Genomic DNA, 27,526 nt, shown 5'->3' on the forward strand with positions numbered 1-27,526 from the left:
TGTTTTTTTAAATGGAACACCCTATATTTTATTTTATATTCCAAATCCTGTTAACTTCTCCATTACAAAAATATAAAGGTTTGTAATGTTATACAGGGTATTTACAAAGTTATAACCAATTTTGTATGGAAATCGTAACAAGTTCAACTCCCCGTATAAATAAAAATAGCACAACAGCAATGGTTTATTAATGCCATATTTTTTTATTTATTGTCAAAATTTTTAAAAATTATTGATATTGCCAATTTTCTTTATATCAAATACAGGGTGAGTCAAAACGCAAGTACATTATTTTATCAGTAATGTTAAATGGAACACCATGTATTTTATATCATTATTGAAAAGTAAGATTAACGGACTTTAATTTTTATATAACATTCCCTATTCCCAAATTTATTAGTTTTCGAGATATTTTCATTTTTCAGAGCAAATTATTTTAGGTGTATAAATTTATCTAAATTTGAAATAAGCCATAACTGAATTGACAATTGAAGATTACCGATTATCAATCTGGTAATCAATGTAACACTGTAGTAAATAAAGAAATAAAAATAATTTATTAGTAATACATTTTACAAACAAAAACACGACCACTACATGCAACATTTTTGAAACAATTAAAAACTATCTTTTTATGTATGTAAATGCAACAAATAAACAAAGAAAATTAGTAATAAATTTAACAAAAAACACACAAACACAAAATACAATATTTTGTGAAGACAATTAAACACTAGTTTTGTATGTAAATGTAACAATGTAACAAATAAAGAACGAAACATAATTTATCAGTAATACATTTTGCAAAAAAACATGTTTGAAAAAATTTGAAGCTACTTTTAATAAAATATGTTTAATATTTAATTACATAAGGTGTTCAAAATTATCTCCTAACACATTTATGTACGCCTAAAAACGATCATTGAATGAGCTACTTACTCTACGGAGCATTTGTAAATTAACACATCGAAATACACTTTGTATTCTATTTTTCATCTCATCCCTTGTTGTTGGAGGTATGTTATAAACTTCATTATTAACGTAACCCCAAAAAAATCAGTCCAGTTTATTAAACTCTGGTGATTTGGGTGGCCACGCTACTGATCCATTGAAAAATGAAAATATCTCGAAAACTAATAAATTTAGACGTAGGGACTGTTATCTAAAAATTAAAGTACGGTAATGGTACTTTTCAATAGTGATATAAAATACAGGGTGTTCCATTTAAAATTACTGAGAAAATAATGTACTTGCGTTTTGACTCACCCTGTATTTGTTATAAAGAAAATTAGCAATATCGACCATTCTTGAAAATGTTGACAATACGTTAAAAAATATGGCATTAATAAACCATTGTTGTTTGCTTATTTTTATTTATACAGGGAGTTGAACTTGTTACGATTTTCATATAAAATTGGTTATAACTTTGTAAATACCCTGTATAACATAACAAACCTTTATATTTTTGTGATGGAGAAGTTAACAGAACTTCGAATTTAAAATAAAATATAGGGTGTTCCATTAAAAAAAAAACAATAAGTTTGGTCTGCCACTGTGTTATCGAACACCCTGTAACATTCTAACTAATTTTGTAATGTGAAGCTCAAAGGTGGCTAAAATTTTTGTTATTAACTTTAAAAAAATAAAATTTTATTAGGATCTTCAAAAATGAAATGTGAAGATAACGTATATATACTGTTGTAGAATTGTTTTTTAAAGAAATTCAAAAAAATTTATAGTTCATCATTAAAAAAAATTAAATTTATATCAAAGACCATGATATCATAGTTTCTCATCCCAATCTAATTTAGCTATTAAACAGTGTTTCGGGAAAGTGAAAACGATTAGTGATAATGATTCGACGAAATGAATTGGTACACTAACAAACAATTCGGGATTAGAAAGTGGACATATCGTTTGGCGAGAACAATAATGTTTTTAAAATGTTTCCGGGAAGGTTTAATGATGGTAAACACATTGTTTTAGTTTTTAGAAGTAAAAGTAGCATGTAGGAAAAAACTAATTAGGATATTTCTTAAAATTTGACAAATTGGAAAGTTATATAGAAAAATATTTGGTTCTTAAGAAATGGGTATGAAAGGTGAGAGAGGCTTGTTTTTGATTGGGTGGAAAAGATCGGTAGAAGGGATAAGAAAGTTGGAGTCTGAATTTGCTAGAGTAAAGAGGGTCACTGTATAATGGATACCTGGTGAAAGCAGTCGAGTTTTCAAAAGTGAGAAATCAGTGTAGAGTGGTGTTATCGGCCTTTGCGAGCAGAATTAAGTTGAAACCAAATTGTCGACCGGTTGAAAAGTTAAATTTCCTGCTCCGAGGGAGCTTCCTTTGTTTTGTCTAGAACGAGTAGCTGATTGATATCTATTTGCACAAGATATCGAGCAAGGAGAAAATTGAGTAAGAGAATTCGAGCAAGTCCTGTGTGTTGTTTTGGAAGCAGTTTGGACGAGAGGGACCTTTTCTCAACATCCAGAGAGTACGTTGGGAGAATCGAGGACGACGCAATCCGGAAAAAGAGGAAGTGAAGAAAAAAAAGTTTAGTCAAATCATTTGTCGGAATGGAGAGAATTTGTTTATATCAAAACCATATTTGCTTATTTGTTTATTGAACATTACTATAACGCAGTTAGTTATTTTAAATTTAAGAATTCAATTCAAATGAATAAAAGTAAATTTTATTAAATTTAGTATGAGAAAATAATCATTAATTAAATTTTTTTTTTTTTTTGTTAAAACAAAGAGATATCAGAATTAAAGTTTGATTTATTAAGTAAGAAATTGTTGCAACAAAGTTAAATTTAGATGTACACGGCTTATTTGGTAAATGAATAATATATTACATTTATATGTTATTGAATGTTTTTAATTTCCCTGTTCCATCCTGGAAGAAGTAAGCAACTAGAAATACTAGAAGCCACAAATCATAGGTATTGTATCAAATACAAAATTAGCCCTGAGAATAATATTTATTGGAATATTTAATTTGGATTTGGTTTTGTTTCACATAGGCAGTGATTAAAGTAATTGAATAATTAATTAAATTAAGAATTTGCTAATCAATCTAAATAAAGAGATAAAGTAGAGCACTACAATACATAGAAATTATAATTTGCATTTAGAAGTTAGCGAGTGAACCTTTACGCGGTGAGCCGATCTTGCGCCCCATAGCGCGCCATTTAAATATCGATATCTTGGCCAAAACTAAACTTACGGACATTTTCGTAAGCTCAAATTGTTCCTTTTAAGTTGTTCTATAATTATTGTTAATTAAAGTATAAATGTTTATAGCTCAAATTTGGTTGAAACCCTTATAAACAAATTAATGTACAATTTTTTTAAGAAAATTATAAACTTAAACGGGTATAAATTTAAAAGAAATGAAGATAAAGTAATCTAACAAGCTTTTTTTTGAAGACTATTAATTAATCTTTAAAATAAGATCTTCTAGGGCTCAATTGCATGTGTAGAAACCAAGTTACGATCGATAAAGCTTCGAAAAATACTTATTTTGCAATTTGCATTGTGAACTTATTTTACAATATCTTGAGTTATAATTGTTGGATTTCAGTTTAGTAAACGTTTTTTTCTTCGTTTTTTATTAAGGAACAAATGTTATTTGAAACATTTTTTATATCTTTTAGTTTATGAGCCAGAGCCGTATAAACAAATTATAAACAATTAAAGTGTTTATAACAATTTTTTGACCACTCGGATCAAAATCAATCGCCGAAATTCCTAATCAGTAGCCAAAAATCCTTAAGAAACCGTTGAGTTTGTCCATCAGAATTGAAAATGAAACGGTGACCTCTATTTGGCGCCTGGACTATAATTGGCATTTTATGTTTTACTGTATTCTAAGTTTGGTCGTATTATTTTTAGTTCTTGTGCAAAACTAAGATAAGAAGGTATCGATTTTTAAAATTTATGCTTTGAATAATCCTGTATAAAGACCGTTACAATCTTCTACCATAAAAACTGCTATCATGCATTTCCAACAATCGAATATTTACGTTTTATATTATTTGTCCTTTAACCTTAGACGATAATTGTATCGTTATATGAACTAAGAAATAAAGATATAAAAACTTTGTATGCCTACAAGATTTGACGTTAAAATCATGAAAAATATATTATTTTTGAGTATTTGTGGCTTGTTAATCTGCCATGTATTCTCAGCATCAGTAGAAAAGAGAGTTGAAAGAAAGAATATAGTAAAGCGTAGCCTTGAAGCTATCAGCACGATTAAACAAACGACCGGAGAGATTGTGCAGAAAGTTAAAACTGGTGTAAAAGTTGCCAAATGTGCACTGCATACTGTAGGTGACAAAATATATTCCCATTCCCACCAGATTGATCCCTGTACTGGAAGAGAAAATGCAGAAGGAAAGTCGAGTGATGGCGGTATTGAAACTCAAAATAAAGTACCCAATACAGGTAATGTTACAACTATAATTAATATAACTAATTAAGGCCATGGGTACATAATTCGCAAATATTTTACGGCTATCCCTACTTTTTCTGTCTTTACACGGCAAATTACGTGCAGTAAAATTCACACTGGTATGGATAAGTAAACATTACTAGAATGTCATTCTACTTAAAAATGTCATCATTAACTTAAAGAGATGGCTTTTGAATGTTCTTGGATAACTGTTATTTATTGTATAATTGCAAATTAATAATTCAGGTAATAAATGTGATAATTTTTTCACTAACTATCTATTCAGTGATTGTAATAATTTATATGTACAACAAAAACTAATACTCAATCGAGAAAAGAGGAAAAGTGTTAAAGTGATTTTTTAATAATATGTTGTTACTATGGAACGCTTACAATTTTGAACATCTTTAACAACAAAATACTTGGATCACAGAATATATTATTCTTTGCTTGGATCTTCCACAAATAATACACAATTAATAACTTTTTATTAAGTTCACGTCTTAAATCAATTATTTATCAAATACACTATTTATATATCAATAATATTTAATCAACAACTATTCCCGATGCCAAATCAAATATTTAAAATTGTCACTGATTGTCACGGTCTGACTGACAATATGCTGACAATATTCTATTCGACTGAGTGCGTTGTAAGACAAAGTTCGATTTGGAAAATATTACCACGGACGTGGTGTCCATTTTTTTCGAATCCTGAGAAAACTAATAAATACTTTTAAAAAATTTAAACGCAGACTGAAAGACTAAATTATTACCGAGGGCCGAAAGTCCCTTAGAATAAATAAAAAGTTTATTTTGAATGAGATATTTGAAATTAAAAATCACACTAAATTTTCTCTTAGTTTTTCACTTCTGTAACTTATTAAAATAAACATTATAGAAGTTCTCAGTGACTTTCGGCCCTCACTAATAACGTAATCCTTCATTCTGCGTTTAAATTTTTCAAAAATACTTATTAGTTTTCTCAGGATTCGAAAAAAATGAATCCCCATTTGAATAGCATTGCAGCCGAAAATACGTACCCATCCTCTTAAATAATACGAACGAAAGTTTTACTTTTAACATTAACAATATTAAAAATAAAACATTATTAGAACTAATCTTCGGGTTACACCATTCGTGGCTTCTAAAATTTGCAAGCCAACGAATCGACGGAGCTAAGAAGGCCGAGGAAGATCTATCAGGTTGCATCCCACTACCCGCCTGTCCAGCACAGTAAAATTCCAACAAAGATTAGTTCCCAATACTCAGAATAGGAGTAGAACTACCTAATAAAAATAATAAATATTCATTTCGTTGTGAACCGAAACAAGAGCCGTCTTATTTCAGTTAGTTCAGAGAGCGCCAAAAGCACTCTAACTAGTTTAAACTCTTGTTAGAGTTTCTTCAGAGAACGTCTATTTGATTCTCTCTGAACCACTAAAATTCTGGCCGCCAGCCTCAGTCCACAAACAAAAGATCATAATGAGACATGGATGCTGTGGCGGCATCTGCTAAAGATGAATGAAAGTTTTACTTTATGGATGCCAGAATTTTACTGCTTCAGAGATAATCAAATATACGCTCTCTGAAAAAACTCTGAAAAGAGTTGAAACCAGTTGGACCTTTTTTTTTTCATCACTACGTGGGGAATCTGCAAACAGACGACGGAGGTAAACATTTCCGACAGTGCTGGGTTCCTGAGCTGAAACCTTATCAGTGTCACGTCGACCAGTTTGGCCCTAAATCGGACCTCCCTGCCCTCCGTAACTCCGATGTGGCCGGGACCAGCTAAACCCCACCCCTCTCATACTAGGGCATCAGGTTGGAATCGCCCGTTAAGGCATGACTTCTCCCTGATGTCCTTCTTTTACCCGATTCTCAGTCACTCGTTATCACTCATTAGCTTCCGTCTCTCGCACTCATCCGACCACTACGTCCTTCAATCATATGCTGTCAACCTCTCATTCTTCCTACCTCTGCGGGCCCAGCTCGGCCTCCTCGATACCTGCCAGGACTGCGTCTAGCTCCCGCGCTTCCTTCTCTTTTATCGACAAAACCTTTCTCACATAATTGTGGATTTTGTCCCACCATCGCTCATCCATCACCATCTTCTCTACCATCTCTCTCACAGACGTAAACACTCTTTCCAGCTCATTCCTTTCCCTTGCCCATCTGACACACTCCAAAAGGGTATGTGACACAGTGTCCGAAGTCCCACAGTACAAGCAATTGTCCGATTCGGTCTTTTTGAATCTGTATAAGTAGCTACGGAAGCTCCCATGTCCTGTGAGCACTTGCGTCAGACAATATTCTAGGCGCCTGTGCCCGCAGTCCAGCCAGCTTCGCAGATTCGGTATCAGTGACTTCGTCCACTGCGCCACATGCTCCGTTACATCCCACTCGGCCTGCCACATCTCAATAGATGTGGCCCTCTCCTCACTTCTAACGTTCTCCCCTTGTAGTTCTCTATTTCTCTGCTGGAACATCCTATCTCTCTCACTCACCAACACATGTAAGGAAACACAGCCGGTGATCACCCACAGGGCAGCAGCAGACACAGTCCTGTAAGCACTTGCCACCCGCAGCAAACTAGTTCTGTCCGCGCGTACCAAAAACATCTTGTATGCCTGTATTTCCACAGCGGCACTCCAGACTGGTGTGTGGATTGAACAACACCGTGTAGAACCCTCCTCCTTTCGGATTTAGGTCCCCCGATGTTAGGCATTATCCTCCCCAGCGCAGCCGCTCTTTCCGCTGCCTTCCGGGTCACCTCCCGGACGTGCTCTCCCCAACCACCATTCGTATGTAAGACCACTCCCAAGTACTTGACGTACTTCTTAGGAGTGATCCGCACGCCCGCACAGTCAAACACCATTCCATCTCTCTTTCTCGGGCTTTTAAGGATTACCGTCTCCGTCTTCTCCGCCGCGAGACTCAAACCATGGTCATTCATCCAGTCCTGAATCAGCACACTTGCATGCCATACCCGGAACAGGAGTTCCTCCCTATCCCGCGCTACTACCAGCACCGCGAGATCATCCGCGAACGCGAAGGGGTTACCCCCTCTCCGAATTCGCAGTGAATGACACCGTCGTATGCCAAGTTCCATAGCAACGGGCCAAGGACGGACCCCTGGGGCACCCCAGCCGTAACGTCTACAACCACGCCTCTCTCTACCATAATTTTCCTTTCGGACAGTTAGTCCGACACGACATTCATCAAATATGCGGGACAGTTCCTCGCCGCCAGAGGACCTAGCACAGAGGACCACTGTAACGAATTAAAAGCGTTTCAAACGTCGAAGAGGAGCAGAACCGCCCACTTGTTGCGATCTCCCCTCCCTTCCACAGCTCGAAACACCTCCATCACCGCATCTACCGTGCTTACCCTTACAAAATCCGTACTGCCTTGGGGACAATCCCCCGGATCTCTCTATCACCCCTTTGATTCTCTCACGCAACATCCTCTCGTACAGCTTGTTTATACTGGAAAGAAGACAAATAGGCCGATACTTTCCGGCACCTTTCGGCAGGAGTACGAGCTTAGAGATCTTCCAAGACTCGGGAAACACCTGTGCTTCAAGCAGGGCATTTATGTGGCCCAAAAGCCACGCAGGCTCCAATCGCTCCAGACACTTAATCGCCTCTGGTGGTATTCCGTCTAGACCGGGAGCCTTGTGCGACTTGAGGGACTCCGCCGCCGCAGCGAGCTCCTCAGGGGAGAAGGGTACACCCCGCTGCGCATTCACGTCCCTCCGCACACCATGCCAAATTCCGGGCGGGAATAACTCCCTGACAATCTTAAGTTTCTCGTCCAGCGGCATGTCGTACGGACGATACGCTTTAAAATGCTTCATTACGATTTTATACCCGTCCCCCCAGAGGTACTCATCCAATTTGCTACACAGATCACTCCAGTGCCTCTTCTTCTCGGCTCGGATCGTTCTATTCAAATCCTTCTTCCGAGCTTTATACTCTCTCTCTTTATCTCTCACTACTTCTTCCTGTCTTCTACTCCTCGCTCTTGTCATTTTCCGGCGTAGCGTGATGCACTCTCTTCTCAGTATTGCAATTTCATCATTCCACCAGTAAGGCATTCTGCTGGCGTGCACATTGCTCGTTCTACTATCACTCAGCGCGGCTTTCATAGCTCGTTCAAGACATTCCACCGTAGGTGGTTGGTGCCGGACGCATTGCACCTCCCACTGCACTCTCTCTTCATATACGTCCCAGTTTATCTGACGGCTTCCTTGAATACCCGTCTCGCGCGCGGAGGACCTTCTTGTGGAAATTCCTGCCCCGCCTATCGCGAAGCCGATAAATCTGTGGTTGGTCCCAGTGTAGTCCGGTAACACAGCCCAATCTTTCACGCATCGCGCTGTCGCCTGCGTAGCGCAGGTGACGTCGATATATGTTCCAGACTCACCTCTCACAAACGTAGGCTCCAGGCCTGTATTTAGCACAACCAGGTCAAGAGCACCCACATACTCCATCATCACTTGCCCTCTGGTGTCGGTGATCGGCGAACCCCAAGCCGCGGATTTCGCGTTAAAGTCGCCGAGCACTACACATCCGTTACGACTCTCTTTCCTCACCTCTTCCATTATTTCATTCATTTTCCATTCGAACTCATTCACTGGTATATTTGGAGAGATATAGCAGCAAACGAGACTCACTCTCTCCAGCCTTACGCACAGGAAGCCCATGTGGGCTTCGATCTCTCTCACCCTTAACTTTGAATTCCGGATCCATACAGCGACGCGACCCGAGTCGTCCACATACCAGCCACGATTCCTGACCAAGGTAGGGTTTGGTTCCGACGCCACGAGAATGTCAAACATTCCCTCAGCGACGGAAGCAATGGCTAGATCGTGTGCCAATCTTGCCGTACCCACGTTGGTCTGGAGAACCCTTAACTCAGGATAACGATTTTTATTCGCCATTTCAGACAAAGAGCTCACATCTACCGCACTGCGTTCGCAGACCTACGCCTGGCCTCGTCAACCAAACGCCTGAACTTCGGGCGCTCTCTACTCTGACCTCTATGACCTTCTACGTTACAGTTTGCGCACCACAATTTACTCTCATTGCATTGTCTGGCTATGTGACCCTCTTCTCCGCATCTCCAACAACCCTTATGCTCGCTCTCTGCCTTACACTCCGCTCTTATGTGCCCAAATGCCTGGTATCTGTGGCATCTCGCAATAAAAACCCTTTCCTTTACTAGACAGGATATTATTCCCACCCTCAGTCTCTCCCTCCGGATCAGTCTCTCTGCTACGCAAAGTTCTACCTCTACCCTGGCAATTTTGCCACCGTGTGACGGTTGAATATCCTTCACCTCACATTCGCACTTTCTCCCTGCAAAGTCCTCTATCGCGTTCATTACGTCTTCCTCCGTGGTTATTAAGTCCATGTCGATCAGGGAGATCATCTTTTTTGGCACTCCACCCTTCGCCACCGCTTTGGTAACACAGGTGTTGCCCGCGGAGACGATCCTCCTGACCTCCTCAGCCATCTCTCTTCCACCGTCCAATTCCAAAACCATGCCCTCATTTTTTGTTTTCCTCATTCGCTTTACCACTACATCTTTCCTCTCTCCCAGTCCCGTGCGAAGCCCTTGCACCATATCGGCAAAGAATTTATCCTTGGCCTTGCTTAGCACAACTACCCCGTTTTTGACAGCGGGTCTTCTCTCACTCTCTTTCTCTCCGAACAGGGTCACCGTCAAGCTTCTGCCTCTCACTGCCAACTCCGACAGCTTGCGGGCTACCTCCATCCCCAAGGCTGTCGGAGCCCACACATTTACACTGCTCCTTTCATCCTTCTCCATTTTTTCCGTCAACAATCTCATCGCTGACAGGAACTTGACAGCGTCCGCTTCCTCACCCTTGCCGAGGATAAGTTTGTGCGCGCGCCTTTCAGTAGACACTCGCTCACCCTCCTCGTTGTCGTGCTGGACCCTTACATATACCGTCCCCACGCCTGCGGTCTCGTTACCGGAAACAGGGGAGCTTGGCAGCTCTGGATAAAGCTCCTTGAGCTTCTCAATCACCCTCGCATCTCCAGCGTTACTCGTTATGGCCACGGCCACGTCGCTCCCAGATAAAAAGGAACTTCCTTCTTTCCGGATCGTCCTCCTGAACAAAGCCTCCGGCCAATCCTCGCTAATCACCACCATTATATCTTCCGCACTCGCATTCGCTCCCTCGTTCATACTCTTCTCAATCCTTGCCACTCGTTGTTCCTCCGAAAACTCTTCCTCCAGGTTGGCCTGAATTCCGATATCGATACTCGTTGGAGCCATCGATGCAAACGTCTGTGTTCCCTCGCTTGTTGTACAGACGGAAGACTCCTTAGATTTCTTCTTTTTATTTCCACACATATCTGCTACCTCTCCTTCTATTTCCTTAAGAGACCGCTCCAGCCTGGTGAGCTGCCAATCTAAGCCCGCCACCTCAGTCTTGATTTAAACTTTGGTGTTGGGATTGACCTTAGTCAACCTCAGCACCTCAGTGATCGTCTCCTTTAGCTCTTGCAACTCTGTACTCATCTTTTTGACACTCTCTAGTCGTTCTGGGGATTGCCCTGGCCCTATGCCCGCCTCTCTCTTTCTTTTGCTGGTAGTTACCGGCGTCCCTTCCTGTTCTAGGTCCGTGTGGACCTCCGGCACTTCAGAAGAACTATTAGCCCCGTCACTCTTACTTTTTTTTCCGCCTCACTCTTGCTCTTTCTTGCCGCCTTTTCAGGGGTTCTCTCGGTTCTTATAGAGCGGGAGAAAATTAAGAAAAATTCTCCTTCCACCGCAACTGTATTGTCATTATTTTTTACTTCCATTCTAATTCCCACGAGTCGGGCCGAACAACAGTCCAGCGGGGCAGTGCGCCCTTGCCGCGCTAAGGCTAAGTTATTTCGGGAGGTCGCCAGGTATCCCGAAGGGATCGTTTGTGATGCTCTAACCCTCACATCTTTCATACCTTTGGCACGATACCTTCCACCGTGATAATGGGGATTATTTTATTGAGGTTTACTCCTCTAGGCTTTTTATCACGGTTGCCTCCGGACGCAGTAGCAGTCTGTATTCACAGGCTACTTGGAATTTCCGCGTTACTGCTGCCTCCCCTGTAGCGCGGGATTTGGAAAGGATGTGCGGTGGGAAAGGTGCTTAGGTGGGGTAAGACATGGCGGCTACTCACGATGGGTATGTCGAGAATGTCCTCGAAAAGAGGTTTGTGATCGGAGCCCGACGGAGGACCCCCTGCCCAGTGCGTGGGGTCCCTCCACCGGGCCCCGGCAAGAAACTCTTGAGGGTGGGCGAGATTAAATTTATGGGTAAGGGTAACCGCAAGGAAGTTGGAAGGAAATGTATAAGTGCTGAAGGCGAAGGTGCCGCAACTGCTCGCCCCAGTTGCGGCACCTTTTAGCGTCCAGCGGCGGTGTCCGGCGACCACCCGGTGCACAGTCGCTGGACGCTGGGACCGTGTTTGGTTTCACTGGTCGTGCTCCCCTCACAAATTCAGGGACCAAGACCACTTACTCGGCCCTCTCACCGGCGTCGAGGAAAAAATTACAGTCCCAGAGAGGGAAAACTAGTTAGACTGCTGTTGGCGCTCTCTGAACTAACTAAAATAAGACGTGTCTTGTTTCGGTTCACACCGAAATGATTTATGAAATGAATATTTATTATTTTTATTAGTTATACTCTTATTCTGAGTATTGAGAACTAATCGTTGTTCGAATTTTACCGTGCTGTAAAGGCTGGTAGTGAGATGCAACCTGATAGATCTCCCTCGGCATTCTTAGTTCCGGCGATTCATGGGCTTGCAAATTTTAGAATTCACGAATGGTGTAACCAGAAGATTAGTTCTAATAAAGTTTTATTTTTAACATTGTTAACATTAAAAGTAAAACTTTCATTATTTGTCTTTAGCAGATGCCGCCACAGCATCTATGTCATCATGATCTTTCGTTTGTGGATCAAATCTGGCAGCCATAATTTTAGTGGTTCAGAGAGAATCCAATATGCGCTCTCTGAAGAAACTCTAACAAGAGTTGAAACTAGTTAGAGTGCTTTTGGCGCTCTCTGAACTAACTAAAATAAGACGGCTCTTGTTTCGGTTCAAAACGAAATGATTATTTATTATAATTAAATAATATTTACAACTACTTTATATATATATATATATATATATATATATATATATATATATATATATATATATATGTATATATATATAGAAAGAAAGATTAATCTTTGCACGTTTTTACGTCTTCAGCCCGATCGTTGTGCACTAGCTAAACACATCCGTTCCTTAGGTCATTCCATGGCTTTTGACAACACCAGTGTTCTTCATCAAGAGAACAATAAATTTGTCGAAATGTCCTATACCTTCCTTAACGATTCCTCTATTAATGTTAAAGGTGACATCAAAAGTTCGAGTGATATATATATATATATATATATATATATATATATATATATATATATTTTTTGATTTGGGTTTCTTGGGCTTAGGTTCACAAAGAAAAAGAGATGGCTATGATGTTATGTCATATCATTTAATCGACGTTTCGACAGGAATATCCTTGCCTTTTTCAAGATCATTACGTGACTAAAAAACATTTCGTCAAAGATACAATACCAAAATTTAAGAAAACATTTTGACTTACCCTGCATGTAAAGTTGGCAGTGAACAATAACAATAATAGACGTCACAAAATAAAACAATGTTAAAAACATAGGGACAGACCCACTAGTAGATACGTTTAAAATTTAGGTACTGTGTCGAATTATTGTGATGTTATATCGATGTTTCAAATATCAATCAATTAAATACCTAGTTGCTTCCGCATCATAGGCGTGCTGAAATTTCTTTTGTATTATATTTTAAATTAGATTATAATATAATTTGTTCAGATGTTTGATGTCCCTTTTGTCATTAATAGCATGGTTGTTCTTTTTTATTTCTATAGACTCTAGGAGCTCCCTCTTTTTCTTGTTGTGTTCAGTTTTTAAGATTTTGGTGTTGTCAAAATCGAATTTATGTTTTTTCTCGTTTTCATGTTTTGTGAGGGCCGTTGAGTTTTTTTTATCATATTTGTGAGAACGTATTCTTGAGTTGAGTAGCTGGCTGGTTTGTCCAATGTATACCCCATCGCAATCTGAGCAAGGGATTTCATATACTACATGCGATTTTTTTGATTGAGGAGTTTTTGTTTTTAGTTGTGTGAAATTCCTTTTCAATAGATTGTACCCTTTATGAGCAACTGTGATGTTGTGTTTAGATAGGAGATTTGCAAGCTGTTCTGATAACCCTTTTATATACGGAAGAGACATATAATTCTTCTTTATCTTGTTAGTTTTATTGTTATTCTGGTTGTTGTAGAAAGTATGTAGTCGCGACTTAAAAGTGTTTTCAATGAGATGATGGGGGTAAGAATTAAGCGTCAATGCTGTTTTTGCCTTTTTTATGGCCTGAGGTCTGTTTGTGGGGTCGGACAATCTGATGGCTCTATCAGCTAGGCCAATAACTACTGATTTCTTTTGGGACAGAGGATGATGTGAGTTGAAATTCAGATATCTCGATGACCAGGTTTTTTTAGTGTACCATGAAGTGGTTATGATACTATTTTCTCTATGTAAAGTCAGGTCCAGAAAGTTGATTTGACAATTTTTTTCTATTTCTAATGTAAATTTGAGTTTTGGGTGGAAGTTATTAAATTCGTTTAATAAAATATCCAGTTTATCCTCTGGTGCTGCAGTCAAACAGTCATCTATATAACGATAGAAAAAGGAATATCGAAATCTATTTTATTTAGGACAATTTCTTCTAGGTGCTCTAAAACTAGTTGAGCGATAGCACTAGATATGCTAGCACCCATAGCACATCCATCTGTTTGTTGGAAGAACTTGTTTTTATATATAAAGTATGTTGAGTTTAATGTTGTTTCAACTGCTAAAAGAAATTCTTCTAGTGGAATGTCCGTAAATATTTTGATTTCATTCCATTTTTGCTTAATAATATCTTTCGCCAAAGCTATTGGAATATTGGTGTATAAAGATACGACATCGAGCGAAACTAATTTGTACTCTTTAGGTAAATGTGTATTTTTGAGTTTTGATTTCAGGTGATCAGCATCATACCCCACAAACAGACCTCAGGCCATAAAAAAGGCAAAAACAGCATTGACGCTTAATTCTTACCCCCATCATCTCATTGAAAACACTTTTAAGTCGCGACTACATACTTTCTACAACAACCAGAATAACAATAAAACTAACAAGATAAAGAAGAATTATATGTCTCTTCCGTATATAAAAGGGTTATCAGAACAGCTTGCAAATCTCCTATCTAAACACAACATCACAGTTGCTCATAAAGGGTACAATCTATTGAAAAGGAATTTCACACAACTAAAAACAAAAACTCCTCAATCAAAAAAATCGCATGTAGTATATGAAATCCCTTGCTCAGATTGCGATGGGGTATACATTGGACAAACCAGCCAGCTACTCAACTCAAGAATACGTTCTCACAAATATGATAAAAAAAACTCAACGGCCCTCACAAAACATGAAAACGAGAAAAAACATAAATTCGATTTTGACAACACCAAAATCTTAAAAACTGAACACAACAAGAAAAAGAGGGAGCTCCTAGAGTCTATAGAAATAAAAAAGAACAACCATGCTATTAATGACAAAAGGGACATCAAACATCTGAACAAATTATATTATAATCTAATTTAAAATATAATACAAAAGAAATTTCAGCACGCCTATGATGCGGAAGCAACTAGGTATTTAATTGATTGATATTTGAAACATCGATATAACATCACAATAATTCGACACAGTACCTAAATTTTAAACGTATCTACTAGTGGGTCTGTCCCTATGTTTTTAACATTGTTTTATTTTGTGACGTCTATTATTGTTATTGTTCACTGCCAACTTTACATGCAGGGTAAGTCAAAATGTTTTCTTAAATTTTGGTATTGTATCTTTGACGAAATGTTTTTTAGTCACGTAATGATCTTGAAAAAGGCAAGGATATTCCTGTCGAAACGTCGATTAAATGATATGACATAACATCATAGCCATCTCTTTTTCTTTGTGAACCTAAGCCCAAGAAACCCAAATCAAAAAATATATTAAGGTTCAAGAATCATATTCAAACTATATATATATATATATATATATATATATATATATATATATATATATATATATATATATATATATATATATATATATATATACATCCCGCTATCATTATGTCATCTTTTCATGTTGCAGTCATTTGGCATCACCAAGAAATACTATCATTTTCGAATTTTAATTCGTGTATGTTTGTTGAGCGCATTTTTTAACGCCCTGTATCGTTCTCAGTTTTCTAAAATTTTAATTTTAAAAATTTAAATTATATACAAAAATTTTTACACTTCATAACCATTTTGACTTCCACCACATAAAAATGTGTATTTCCCATCATTTTGCCGCTTTTCGACGTTGCCACGAGTTAAAAATACCGATCTTTTGAGGACAGGTAGAAAAGGTCTATTGTAAACTTAGAGGATGGAATATTTTGGTAAAATATTCCATCCTCTCAGATTATAAACTACATAAAAGGTAGGTTCTTTACCTGTTCAGCTGGATTACCAAGCAAGGGTCTAAATATTTTACGAGTTGAATTGTGTTTATTTGATTTCATCTGTTAAATGAAAATTTCTCATACCGACTTAAAATATTTGTTTGAAAAATTCATTTTATATTTTCGTTTAATTTACTTAGGGTTTTTGGTCAGAATTTTGAAGAAACGCTTGGTTTGACATAAAATTTGGGACACGTACCTATAGCTAATATGTTAAAGAAAAAAAGTGATATTGTGCCGATATGTGCTTTTGATCTGGAGGTGAGTTTCGTCGGTTATAGGGTTGAAAACAAATACTTTCAAATAAGTCCGGAATTGGATAAACTGACTAATTCTAAGCAACTTCTATTTTATAGCGTTTTTCGCTAAGTCAATACTTTTAGAGATATTTGCGAGTGAATATGTTCATTTTTCAACAAAAAAAAAACGTTTTTATACGGTTTTTCGCAAATAACTCAAAAAGTAGGTACTTTATTGAAAAAAAATTAGCAAATAGTAAATATAGCTTATAAAAAAGTGAAAAAATGGTATATGTGTCAGGTCTGTAGACCCAGTAGAAGCAGAGTTATTGCTAAGCTTTGTTTTAAAACCAAGAGGAGTAGGTAAACTAAATGGCAGATTCACACCCAAGAAAGTCACTAGAAATATCATTAGATAAATCTTCTTTTTTGGTTGATCATATCGGCCTTTGACGGTAATCTTGACTAAAAATCTAAAAATAAAAGGAAGAACGCAGAAAATACAAAAATTGCTGATAAAATAAATAAACTAACCAATGAAATGCCAATAGTGTCAAAATTTGATATGAGTAAAATTGCCTGAGGTTTTACCAATTACAAACAAGTTGTACGGCGCGGGAAATTTGAATGACTCCTCTTGTTTAAAAACAGACTATAGTGAAAAATAAGCTCTTATATCTCAAATTCCAAATCGAATATTTTAACGTGAAATAAAAAAAATGAAACACTTTTCTGGGAAAACTTATTACAACTTTCTTAAAGTGTTTAAGAAAACGTTTATTTTTATTTTTTTTTTAAAGTTTCCAGCAGCAAGAGTAAGCAGGTTACGCTCAAAATACAGTTGTTCCTTTTTTTTTGGTTAAAAATATTCTAAAAACTCCCTCTAATTAACAGCCCAAATGGAATTAATCGTTACCACTTCACAAGTAACTTTATGTATTGTTTGTGTTTGTAAGTTTCATCAGTTCAAAGTGCTTATTTGTGGAAAAATTTGGTTTTAAAGTAAATTTTTTTAAATCTTTAATTTTGAAAAAAAGACTTTTGTCAAAATAACTTAAAAATTATTAGTGATACCAAATATCTTAAAGAGTAAAAAATGTAGGTGTTGCTTTTTTAAATATTTGGAATTTTTTGATTTTCTGGAAGACAAAAATTGGTTAAGATATGGCTGTTCAAAATTTGCATATACATACTCGTGACTAGTGATTCGTTCGAGGCCTTTCAACAAAACCCCTTTCAAAAATAAGCATTTTGAACCAATGCAACTTACAGATCATATACAGGGTTTCCCCGAAAATAGTGCGTTCCTTAAAGGTATAGATAGAAAGCACAATGTAGAGCAAAAAAGTCTTATAACATTTTATTCTAAATTCAGCCGTTTGACCAAAAAACGAAAATACATTTTGATATGCAAATTGATACTCAATTAGTAAATAAACAAGGGGTCCCAATAGATTAAATTTCACAGTCACAGGTTCTTCTACGCCATGTTGCCAGGTCATATAAATTTATGAAAATAAAAATTTACTCTTATGGAGAACAACGTAATTTTTGTTGAAACGGTTAACTTTAGGAAAAAATGTTACAACACCTTTTTGTTCTAAATTGTGTATTATATCCACACCTTAAAGGAACGCACTATTTTTGGAGAGACCCTGTATAAACAATACATTTATCTAAAGTAACGTGTGAAGTGGTAACAATTAATTTTCATGACTTTCTTTTGCCAAAAAAAAAGGGAACGATTTTATTTTCAGCGTAACTTGCTTACTTTTCACGCTAGAAACTGTTTTAAAAACACCAAAAAAAATTTTTTTTAAACACTTTAAAAGAGCTATGATGAGTGTTTCCCGAAAAGTGCTTTATTTTTTTGGTTATTTTACGTTGAAATATTCGATTTGGTATTTGACGAATAAGAACCTATTTTTCATTAGCTGCAACCCTGCTTCTACTGGGTCTACAGACCTTATACTGACACCTCTTTTTCATAAGCTATATTATTGCTAGGAATATTTTCTTCGATAAAATATGTACATACTTACTTTTTGAGTTATTTGCGAAAATCCGTCCAAAACGTGTTTTTCTATGAAAAATAAACATATTCACTCGCACATACCTCGAAAAGTATTGACCTAAAACTTTTATAGAACAAAATTTGCTTAGAATTAGAATTAGTCAGTTTATCCACTTCCGGACTTATTTTGCACGTATGTTTTTTCACCTCCAAGAAGGGGTGAAAGTCACATCCAGGACAAGAGAACATATCGGCATAATCTCACTTTTTTCTTTGGCATTTTAGCTACGTGTGTGCCAAATTTTATGTCAATCCAAGCGGTTCTTTAAAATCTGGAGGTTTTGCGATATTTTATCGTGAGTGAATGGAATAATAATTATTACAACGGCAATTATTGCCGTTGTCACTTTTAGATAAGAAGTCATTATCACAATGATATAGTCAGGTTAACTGAATTGTATAATTATTGTTTTTATCATTAAATGTGAAAACCTAGAATTATCCATGTCTGTCCGTCAATAAACACAACTCGTCTATTAGTAGGACAGAAAGAATGACAAATAAGGTGTCATATGAAAGCCTATAACCAAAATATGATATTACATGTGAGAAGTTTGACCTCGGACTGCCTGTTCCAGAGTTGCAACCGAAAGTACTGTTTTAAATTCGTCGAAATAGTACAAACTATTGGTCAACACGACTAAGAAAGACCAGAACAAATACATACTTCCGGTTTCATGCCTGTCTGTTCGTCCATATCTGTAGGTGAACAAAATTCATCCGTCATATCAGCTGACAAAAAGTTACACGAAGGGTTCAAATATCGACTGCCGGTTCAACTTCCGGTCACTTTTTGTGAAAAATTAGAACTTACGATGTCCAATTGCTTGTTACAATTTTTTTTATAAGTGTTCTACTCTATCTATTCTGACTTTTCATTAACTTACTTAGATCACATATAATTTAATACAGTTTTGATGTCAGGGTCTTCAAAATTTATGTGGTGAGTTCCGGTATGTGATGAATGAAAAACGACTCCATAAGCAGAAGAAAAAAGTGTTCTCAAGACCTAAGACAATACATCGACTCACAAGAGCGTTGTGACAGTAGCAAAAATTCGAGTTGGGGTTCTAATTACTTTCTCATGCGGCTTACTCTCCTGACTTGGCCCCCTCCGATTATTAAGTGTTCCCAAATCTGAAGAAATGATGGGCGAGTCACAAAGTTTCACAAAAAAGCGAATATTTCGCGAAATGAACGTCAGATCGAAAAACTAAAAAATGCGTGTTCAATATTTTTCAAAAGTCTATCGAATGATACCAAAAACGAACCCCCACGGAAAGGGGTGAGGAGTAAATTAAAAATTTTAAATACGAACCCTGCGATATTTCGCGAAATGAACATCAGAGTGCCAGTGTGTGCTTTTTTCTGGGGATGAGTACCACCCCCTTCTCGAGTGTGAAAAAATATAGGTCCAAATAAGTCCGTAAGTGGATAAACTAATTAAATTCCTTGTAACTTTTGTTTTTAGATGGTTTTTCGCAAATAAATCAAAAAGTAAGTATTTGATCGAAAAACTATTCCTAGCAAATATAAAGCTTATAAAACAGTAAAAAAAATGATGTATGTATGAAGTCTGGACACACAATAAAAACAGAGTTGGAGCTAATCAAAAGTTGGTTCTTATTCGTCAAATTCCAAATCGACTAGTTCAACGTAAAATGTCCAAAAAATAACGCACTTTTCGGGAAAAACCCGCCACAAATTTTTTAAAGAGTTTAAAAAAAGTTTTATTTTTGTTATATAAAAAGTATCTATTCTATCACCATCAGCATCAAAAGTAGACCGGGCAGTATCGTCGCCCCCGCTAGCGAAATTATTCCGATTCGATTTTTTTGCACAAACTTACTCAAAAAGAGGTCCTTATAACATATCCAAAGGGTGCCGGGCGGTGCATTGGTCGAAAAATTGTTTAAAAAATTTTTTTGAAACAAATTCACAAAAACAATTTTTTCATTTCGAACAATTTTTTTTAGATAACTTGTGTCATTCTGGGCAAAAAAGGTGTCTTGCCATTTTTGTTTAAAATTGATTGTTGTCGAGTTATATGCGATTAAAAATTTGAAAAATGCGAAAATGGCCATTTTTAAGTTTTAATAACTCGATTAAAAGTTATTATTATGAAATTAAAAAGTGAGCAGATCAAGTTTCAAACCCTTGCTTCAAGGTCCTTAAGAGATTTTTGTCATTATTTTATTACAAAGCTGTTATTTTTAATTATTAATAATTAGCGCTATAGTCCCGGATTTATCGTCGCCCCTGTTAGTGAAATTATTCCGATTCGATTTTTTTGCACAAACTTACTCAAAAAGAGGTCCTTATAACATATTCACAAGGTGCCGTGGTCGAAAAATTGTATAAACAATTTTTTAAACAAATCCACAAAAATAATTTTTTCACTTTGAACAATTTTTTTTTAGATAATTTTGGACATTCTGAACAAAAAAGGTCTCTTGTCAATTTTCTCTAAAATTGATTGTTGTCGAGTTATACGCGATTTAAAACCTGAAAAATGCGAAAATGGCCATATAACTCGACAAAAATCAATTTTAGAGAAAAATCTCAAGATACCTTTTTTGCTCAGAATAACCCAACTTATCTAAAAAATCGTTCGTAATGAAAAAATTATTTTTGTGAATTTGTTTAAAAAATTGTTTAAGGTGATACAGTAGCGATCAACAGGTAGCCAAAACGCGTTCCAAGATTGCGGCTGTAATTTTGAATATTTTTTCAAGATATTTGGCACACGTATCCGTAATATAATAAAGAATGGCGGTACAGAGCCCAATTTGAAAAATATATTAGGTAATATTTGAAAATTATTCTGTAATTAAATACAATATTAAAAAAACGAGCCTGTACCGCCATTAAGAAGAACAAAAAAATACACTTTCTTCAAATAAACTTTTTTATCCGATGCCTAGATTTTGTGTCATTTTGGAACTACTAAAATGTTTTATTTCATTAGTCCAAAACAAAATTTAAATTTTTTAATTCAACAAAATATTTCCACGCACAGGCTGTGGTCTGTATTAATTCGAGAACCAAGAGAGACAGCTCATTAACCGCCTTTCATTAACCGCCTTTCATTTTTTCTTAGAAAATAAACGATCTCTACACAAAGTACTTATAGGATAATACGCCGCCGTTATGAAATGATTGTAGGATGTTAAAATGACGAAGGATGTTTTACCCGGAAATCCGAATTTTATATACTTTTGTTATATTTAATACCCTAATAGCACACGACGTCCTTTGGACGTCCAAAATAGGTCAATTTTTGGTCCTAACGTCCATGGACCATAAACGGACGTCCTTTGGACGTCCGACGCTGGACGTACTTCGGGTGTACTAAATATGTACGTCCTTTGGACGTCCGGCGTTGGACGTCCGGCGTTGGACGTCCTTCAGGTGGACTAAATATGTACGTCCTTTGGACGTCGGCGTTGGACGTCCTTCGGGTGGACTAAATATGTACGTCCTTCGGACGTCCGGTGTTGGACGTCCTTCGGGTGGAATAAATATGAACGTCCTTTGGACGTCCGTACTCGGACGAAATACGGACCTTTTCCAATCGTCCATATTGGACATATTCTACCAATAAGGGGATTAAACAGCAAAATTATTTAATAAAATATTAACTTAATTATGTTAATAAAATAGTTTAAATGGAAAAGATTATAAATCATATTTAATTCAAAACTGTATATGTAGTTTAATATCTAATACATGTTTTTGTTTTTATGTAAAGTGTGAAAATCTGATCGGTAAATTATTCGTTATGTCCACTCTACATCAAAAATAAATTGAACAAGAAATTGACTAAGTTATTCAAGGCCAAATTTCACGAGTACAAAATGTATGATTTGTAAAAGAAAATGAAGGAATTTGATGAAATAGAACAATTGGATATGTTTTATTTTGTCAAATTTCTTTATTTTCTGTTTATTCACGGCAAAATTGGAAGTAGAATTGTGTTTTGTATAAGCCAAATTTGACCTTGAATAACTTGTCGTCAATTTCTTGTTCAATTATTGTTAATGTAAAGTGGACTTTATAATGTTTTATTATTCCCGTTACCAAGATGATAGAAGTTTGGTGGTTAATTCTAATAAGCAAAAATATAATTTTTATCAATGTATCCTTACTACAGATGAATATTGAGAGCATCTTTTTGAAGTTGAGCGTACGTGTGCCCAAAATAGGTCCAGTTTTAGTCCTAATGCGGATGGACTATAAATGAACGTCCTTCGGACGTCCGACGTTGGACGTACTTACGTGTTGAATAAATATGAACGTCCTTTGGACGTCCATTGGACGTCCGTGCTCGGACGTCCGTTGGACATTGACATCGATCCGTGAGCGTCATCTGCAAAGAAGAAAATCACAAGCCAGGACAACCAATCCAAATAGTGAGTGTTTCAAACTTTTGTGTTGTGTTGTCAAAAGTTTATTTAATTATTTATGTTTTTCCTTACATACTTACATATTTTTTCAAGCTTTTTGGTATATTTTTCATATTTTTTACTATATTTCGATAAAAAAATTCTTCGCAGTTTTATCCTAATCAACATCATCATCATTCTATCCAAAAAGGCAAATCGCCAAAATCGCAATTTTATCATAATATGATATGTATATTTGCATTTTACCACATTTTTTCGATGTTTTGAAACATTTTTGTATATCTTTTGTGTATCTATCTATATTTTGTATATCACCCCTCCTCGGGGTGAAACTCACCCCCCAAATTCACATACTAATTTGTAAGTACACATACTTTGTAAGTATGGAATAAAGGTTGCTTAATATTAATCAGTTTATCGAAGTCCGGACTTATTTTGAACGTTTTTCACCCCAGAGAAAGAGTGAAACTCACCCCAGGGCAATAGCACACATTGGCACAATATCACTTTTTTTCTTTGGCATGTTAGCTATGCGTATGCCAAATTTCATGTCAATCCTTTAAAATTTACAGCAAAAACCATCAAAGAATGTAGTAATACTTGTTTTCATGAAGTCGGTGATAGAGTTTGACAAATCTTTATGGTTGTTAAATATCTTTTAATTTGTGTATTCGATTTTTAAAGGTAGGTACTATATACGTCCATTTGGCACAATAAAAAATAACCTTCGACCGGTACATATTGCTTGTATCGATGCTCGGTGCATTGTTCAGTCATAAATTTTACCTGTCCCTATAGCGTCGGCCGTCGGGTCCTTTTGTAAATTATTATAATAATAGTCCGTCTCGGTATTTTATTATTTCTGTCATAAGTATCTCTGTGGAAATGCAAATGCTGCTTGTAACATCCCAAAAACCAGCTCTACTATTAATTGTACTCGTATAAATAAGTGTATAATATGTACCTACCTACTTATTTATTGTATTTATTTATAGACCTGGATCCCGCGTAATAAAAAAAGTTGATTAACAGCAAGCTGAAAATTTGTTAATAGCTTCACGGTGGCTAGTCGGACAAACTTTGATGTACGGGAATACTGGAACCGGGGAAGTTTTAATTGTGGAACAGGTTAAAAACTTGGAACATCAGACTACCGAAAACGTTCCATGTATTTTGTCGGACAGAACTTCCAATTGATTTGTTACCATTTCATTAAACTCTTATGCAAAAATCAGACTGCGTACCAGTCTACTTTTATTCTCTTAATATTTTTACTTAAAAAAAGTGTACTACAATCATCTCGCTAAACTTAATATAACTGTTTTCGAGATAAACCCATTTTAAATCTGCGATGTAACATAATTTTTTGCATAATATTGTAGTTAAATCCGAAAAATCAACTTAAAACCATAATAATAATTGTGCCAATTCTCATTTATGTCATTTATATTTTTGGAGATTTTTATGGTTTATAAGTTATTTTTCGAGTTTAGCGAGACGAATGTAGTATATATTTTTTAAGTAATAATATTAAGAGAATAAAAGTTTTGATTCGAAAAGTATATGTAATGTAGAGTTCCCTCAGCGATGTGATATAATATTATTACAGTATAGCTCCCCGTGCATGACAAGCTTATGGAGGTAGCCCATATAGCCTAGGCTATAATATTATTAAAAAAATCACTTAGATGGGACAATGGCTTTAGGAAATTCGAGACATCAAAAATGGCCCATTTTTAAGGTGGTGCGTTAATTTCTTGGAGAAATGTAATTATAATTTAATGTAAATAATCTAATATCCAATAATTGTAAATTAATATAAGATGTAATATAAGTTCCTTAAAAAATATATTTTTTATTTCCCACAATACATTCTCCACAGGTATAAATATCGTCTCTAGACGTCCACCGAACGTCCTCCCAGGACGTTAGATGGATGATCGGCAGCAATACATTGGACCAAACTGGGACGTCCTATGAAGGCCCAATTGACGTCCACCGAACGTCCCTTCGGACGTTAGGTGGACCTCCATTGGGCGTTTGGCAACGTGGAATTTGGACCAAAATTGGACGTCCTGTTAAGGTCCAATTCACGTCCCCTAAGACGTCCGATTAAGATCCAATTTACTCCGATTAAGGTCCAATTTACGTCCAATTAAGGTCCCATTTACGTCCGATTAAGGTCCAATTTACGTCCGATTAAAGTCCAATTTACGTCCGATTAAGGTTCAATTTACGTCCGATTAAGGTCCAATTTACGTCCGATTAAGGTTCAATTTACGTCCGATTAAGGTCCAATTTACGTCCGATTAGGGTCCAATTTACGTCCCCTAGGACGTCCGATTAAGGTCCAATTTACGTCCGATTAAGATCCAATATATGTCCCCTCGGACATTAGATGGACGTCCGATGGACGTTCGGTAGCGCGACATTTGAACCAAAATAGGACGTATAAAGGACGTTCCTCGGACGAAAACGGACGTCCAATGGACGTCCCTAAAGTCCGTGAAGGACGTCCATTGGACGTCCTTGTGCTATTAGGGTAGGTACCTACCTATAATTCTGGTGATTTTTTAAATCCTCTATTGTTAAGAGAATTTACACCTTTAGCCAAAGTTTTACGATTTTCTAACGGAAATTAACAAGTTATTTTAAATACGCACCAATTATCGATGTTGAAAGGAGTTTTTCAAGTTATAAAAATATTTTGTCTGATCAAAGAATATGCTTCCTCGTAAAGAATTTGGAAAAACACATTGTAGTGAATTATAATCGAAGATATATTTATAGTGATATTGTTGTTTTATTTTAAATAGGTAACTATTGGTAGCAGTTTTTGTAAAAACTGTGAATAAATTGCATATATAAAAAATGATTTTATTTGAAAAATAATAAATAAGATTACTAAATAAGACAGAAAATTTGTGGTTTCCCGAAATGCGCATTTTTTGAATTTTTGTGCATATCTTGCGCATATTTCGTAATTTTTTACCGCATATATATGCGAATATTTCATCAAAATTGATCGCATATAAATCCGCTCCCTAGTCATTGTATTCTGTTGGCTGATTCCAATGATTTGAGCCGCCGTACGACACGTTGGGACCAATGGGAGTGAAGATACGTAACTAATACCTATCAAGAGGTTTACTCAAACTTCTTTTCTGTACTTATACCTACCACTCGGTATAAGTACAAAAAAGAAGTTTGTGTAAACCTTTGCACAACTGTGTAAATACTAAAGAAAAATCTAAAATATTAAAAAAAAATAGTGGAATCCGTTAATCTGTTCTCGAAAAAATTAGCTATGAAAATGAGCATAATTTTCTATATCCCTAACTTTTGACGAGCAGTTTAGCTTAAATGGGGAAAAGCGGTAAGCTTAGACCAAACACCAGTAGGAGGCATTCAATTAATTGAGGAAAAAAATTAAATGGATAACAATATTCATTTCAGTTATAGAAAAGGCATTGCCCCGCTAGAATGGTTGAAATCACAAGTAACAATTAATAGTCCTACAAAAAAGACAGGCGCTTGAAAGTGATAAGACCATTGAACAATAAGCCTGCGAACTGCCTTTTAAACACATTCTTAAAAATAATCCATAACAAAATTAAAAAAAGGTTTGTTAAGAAATTCTTTTATAGACTTCAGAAATTCAACAACTTCTCCTGATTATGTTTAAAAAACGTACGGAATGCACTAAATGAAAAAAAGAAGAAAAAGATTTATCATACCGTTATACTCTAATATATTCTTACGTTGAATATTTGATGCTTCCCTGTAGAGTATAAAACGTTGTGTTTTTCCCGTGAGCTGCCTTGTTTAGTCTTCTTTGTCGTTCTATTCGTTAAATCCTATCCTCTCAAGTCACAGCGTCAGAAAGCAGTGGGTATATGCAGTGAACGGGAGGCCTATGTCGAGCAGTGAACGTTGGGGCCCTTTCGCGTTTATCATATGTAGAGAAGTCGCTTGTCAAAAACTGGACGTATGTAATCGTATTCTATTTGTTAAATACTCTCACCTAATATGTCATACCATGTGTGTTAATCCATTTTATTTCTACAATTTTAAAGTGTTATTACATGCCGTCATTTTCATTTGTCTACACCATCTTATTCTGCCAGTTAAATCCCATCATTTCAGACGCTGTACGTCACGATTGAACCAATAGAACCGTAGATACAAGACTAAGGCCCTTTTGACATGATGCTGTAATTGATTTTCATACGTCATTGTATTATATTAGTCAAATCCAGTTATTTTAGGTGCTGTACGCCACGATTGGACCAATAGGAGCGAAGATACGTAAATAAGGCCCTTTTGACATATTGCTGTATTTGATTTTTCTGTGTCATTGTATTCTGTTCATTAAACCCTACCATTTGAGCTGCTGTACGTCACAATTGGACCAATAGGACTAGATATACATAACTAGGGCCCTTTTGACTTGTTGCTGTATTTGATTTTTCTGTCATTGTATTTTATTTGTCAAGTCCTATTATTTGAGATGCCGTACGTCACGATTGGTCTTATAGGACCGAAGATACGCGACTAAGGCCCTTTTGACATGAGGTTGTATTTGATTTTTCTCTCATTGTATTCTGTTTGTCAAATCCTATCATTTGAGGTGCTATACATCACGATTGGACCAACAGGACCGAAGATACATAACTAAGGCCCTTTTGACAT

The 27,526-nt window shown here is 36.2% G+C and overlaps 1 protein-coding gene across 1 annotated transcript in view; it reads left to right on the forward strand.

Moving 5' to 3' along the window:
* Positions 1–4,015: 4,015 nt before the first annotated feature.
* Positions 4,016–27,526, forward strand: part of LOC126881237 (uncharacterized) — a 34,929-nt gene continuing 11,418 nt past the window's right edge. Inside the window, exon 1 of the mRNA XM_050645389.1 lies at positions 4,016–4,449. Within this exon, the coding sequence (XP_050501346.1) occupies positions 4,107–4,449 (343 nt within the window). The 5' untranslated portion in view covers positions 4,016–4,106. The remainder of the gene's footprint in view (positions 4,450–27,526) is intronic.

Source organism: Diabrotica virgifera, chromosome 1 (genome assembly GCF_917563875.1).
Source record: "Diabrotica virgifera virgifera chromosome 1, PGI_DIABVI_V3a".
NCBI classification, from domain to species: Eukaryota; Metazoa; Arthropoda; class Insecta; order Coleoptera; family Chrysomelidae; genus Diabrotica; species Diabrotica virgifera.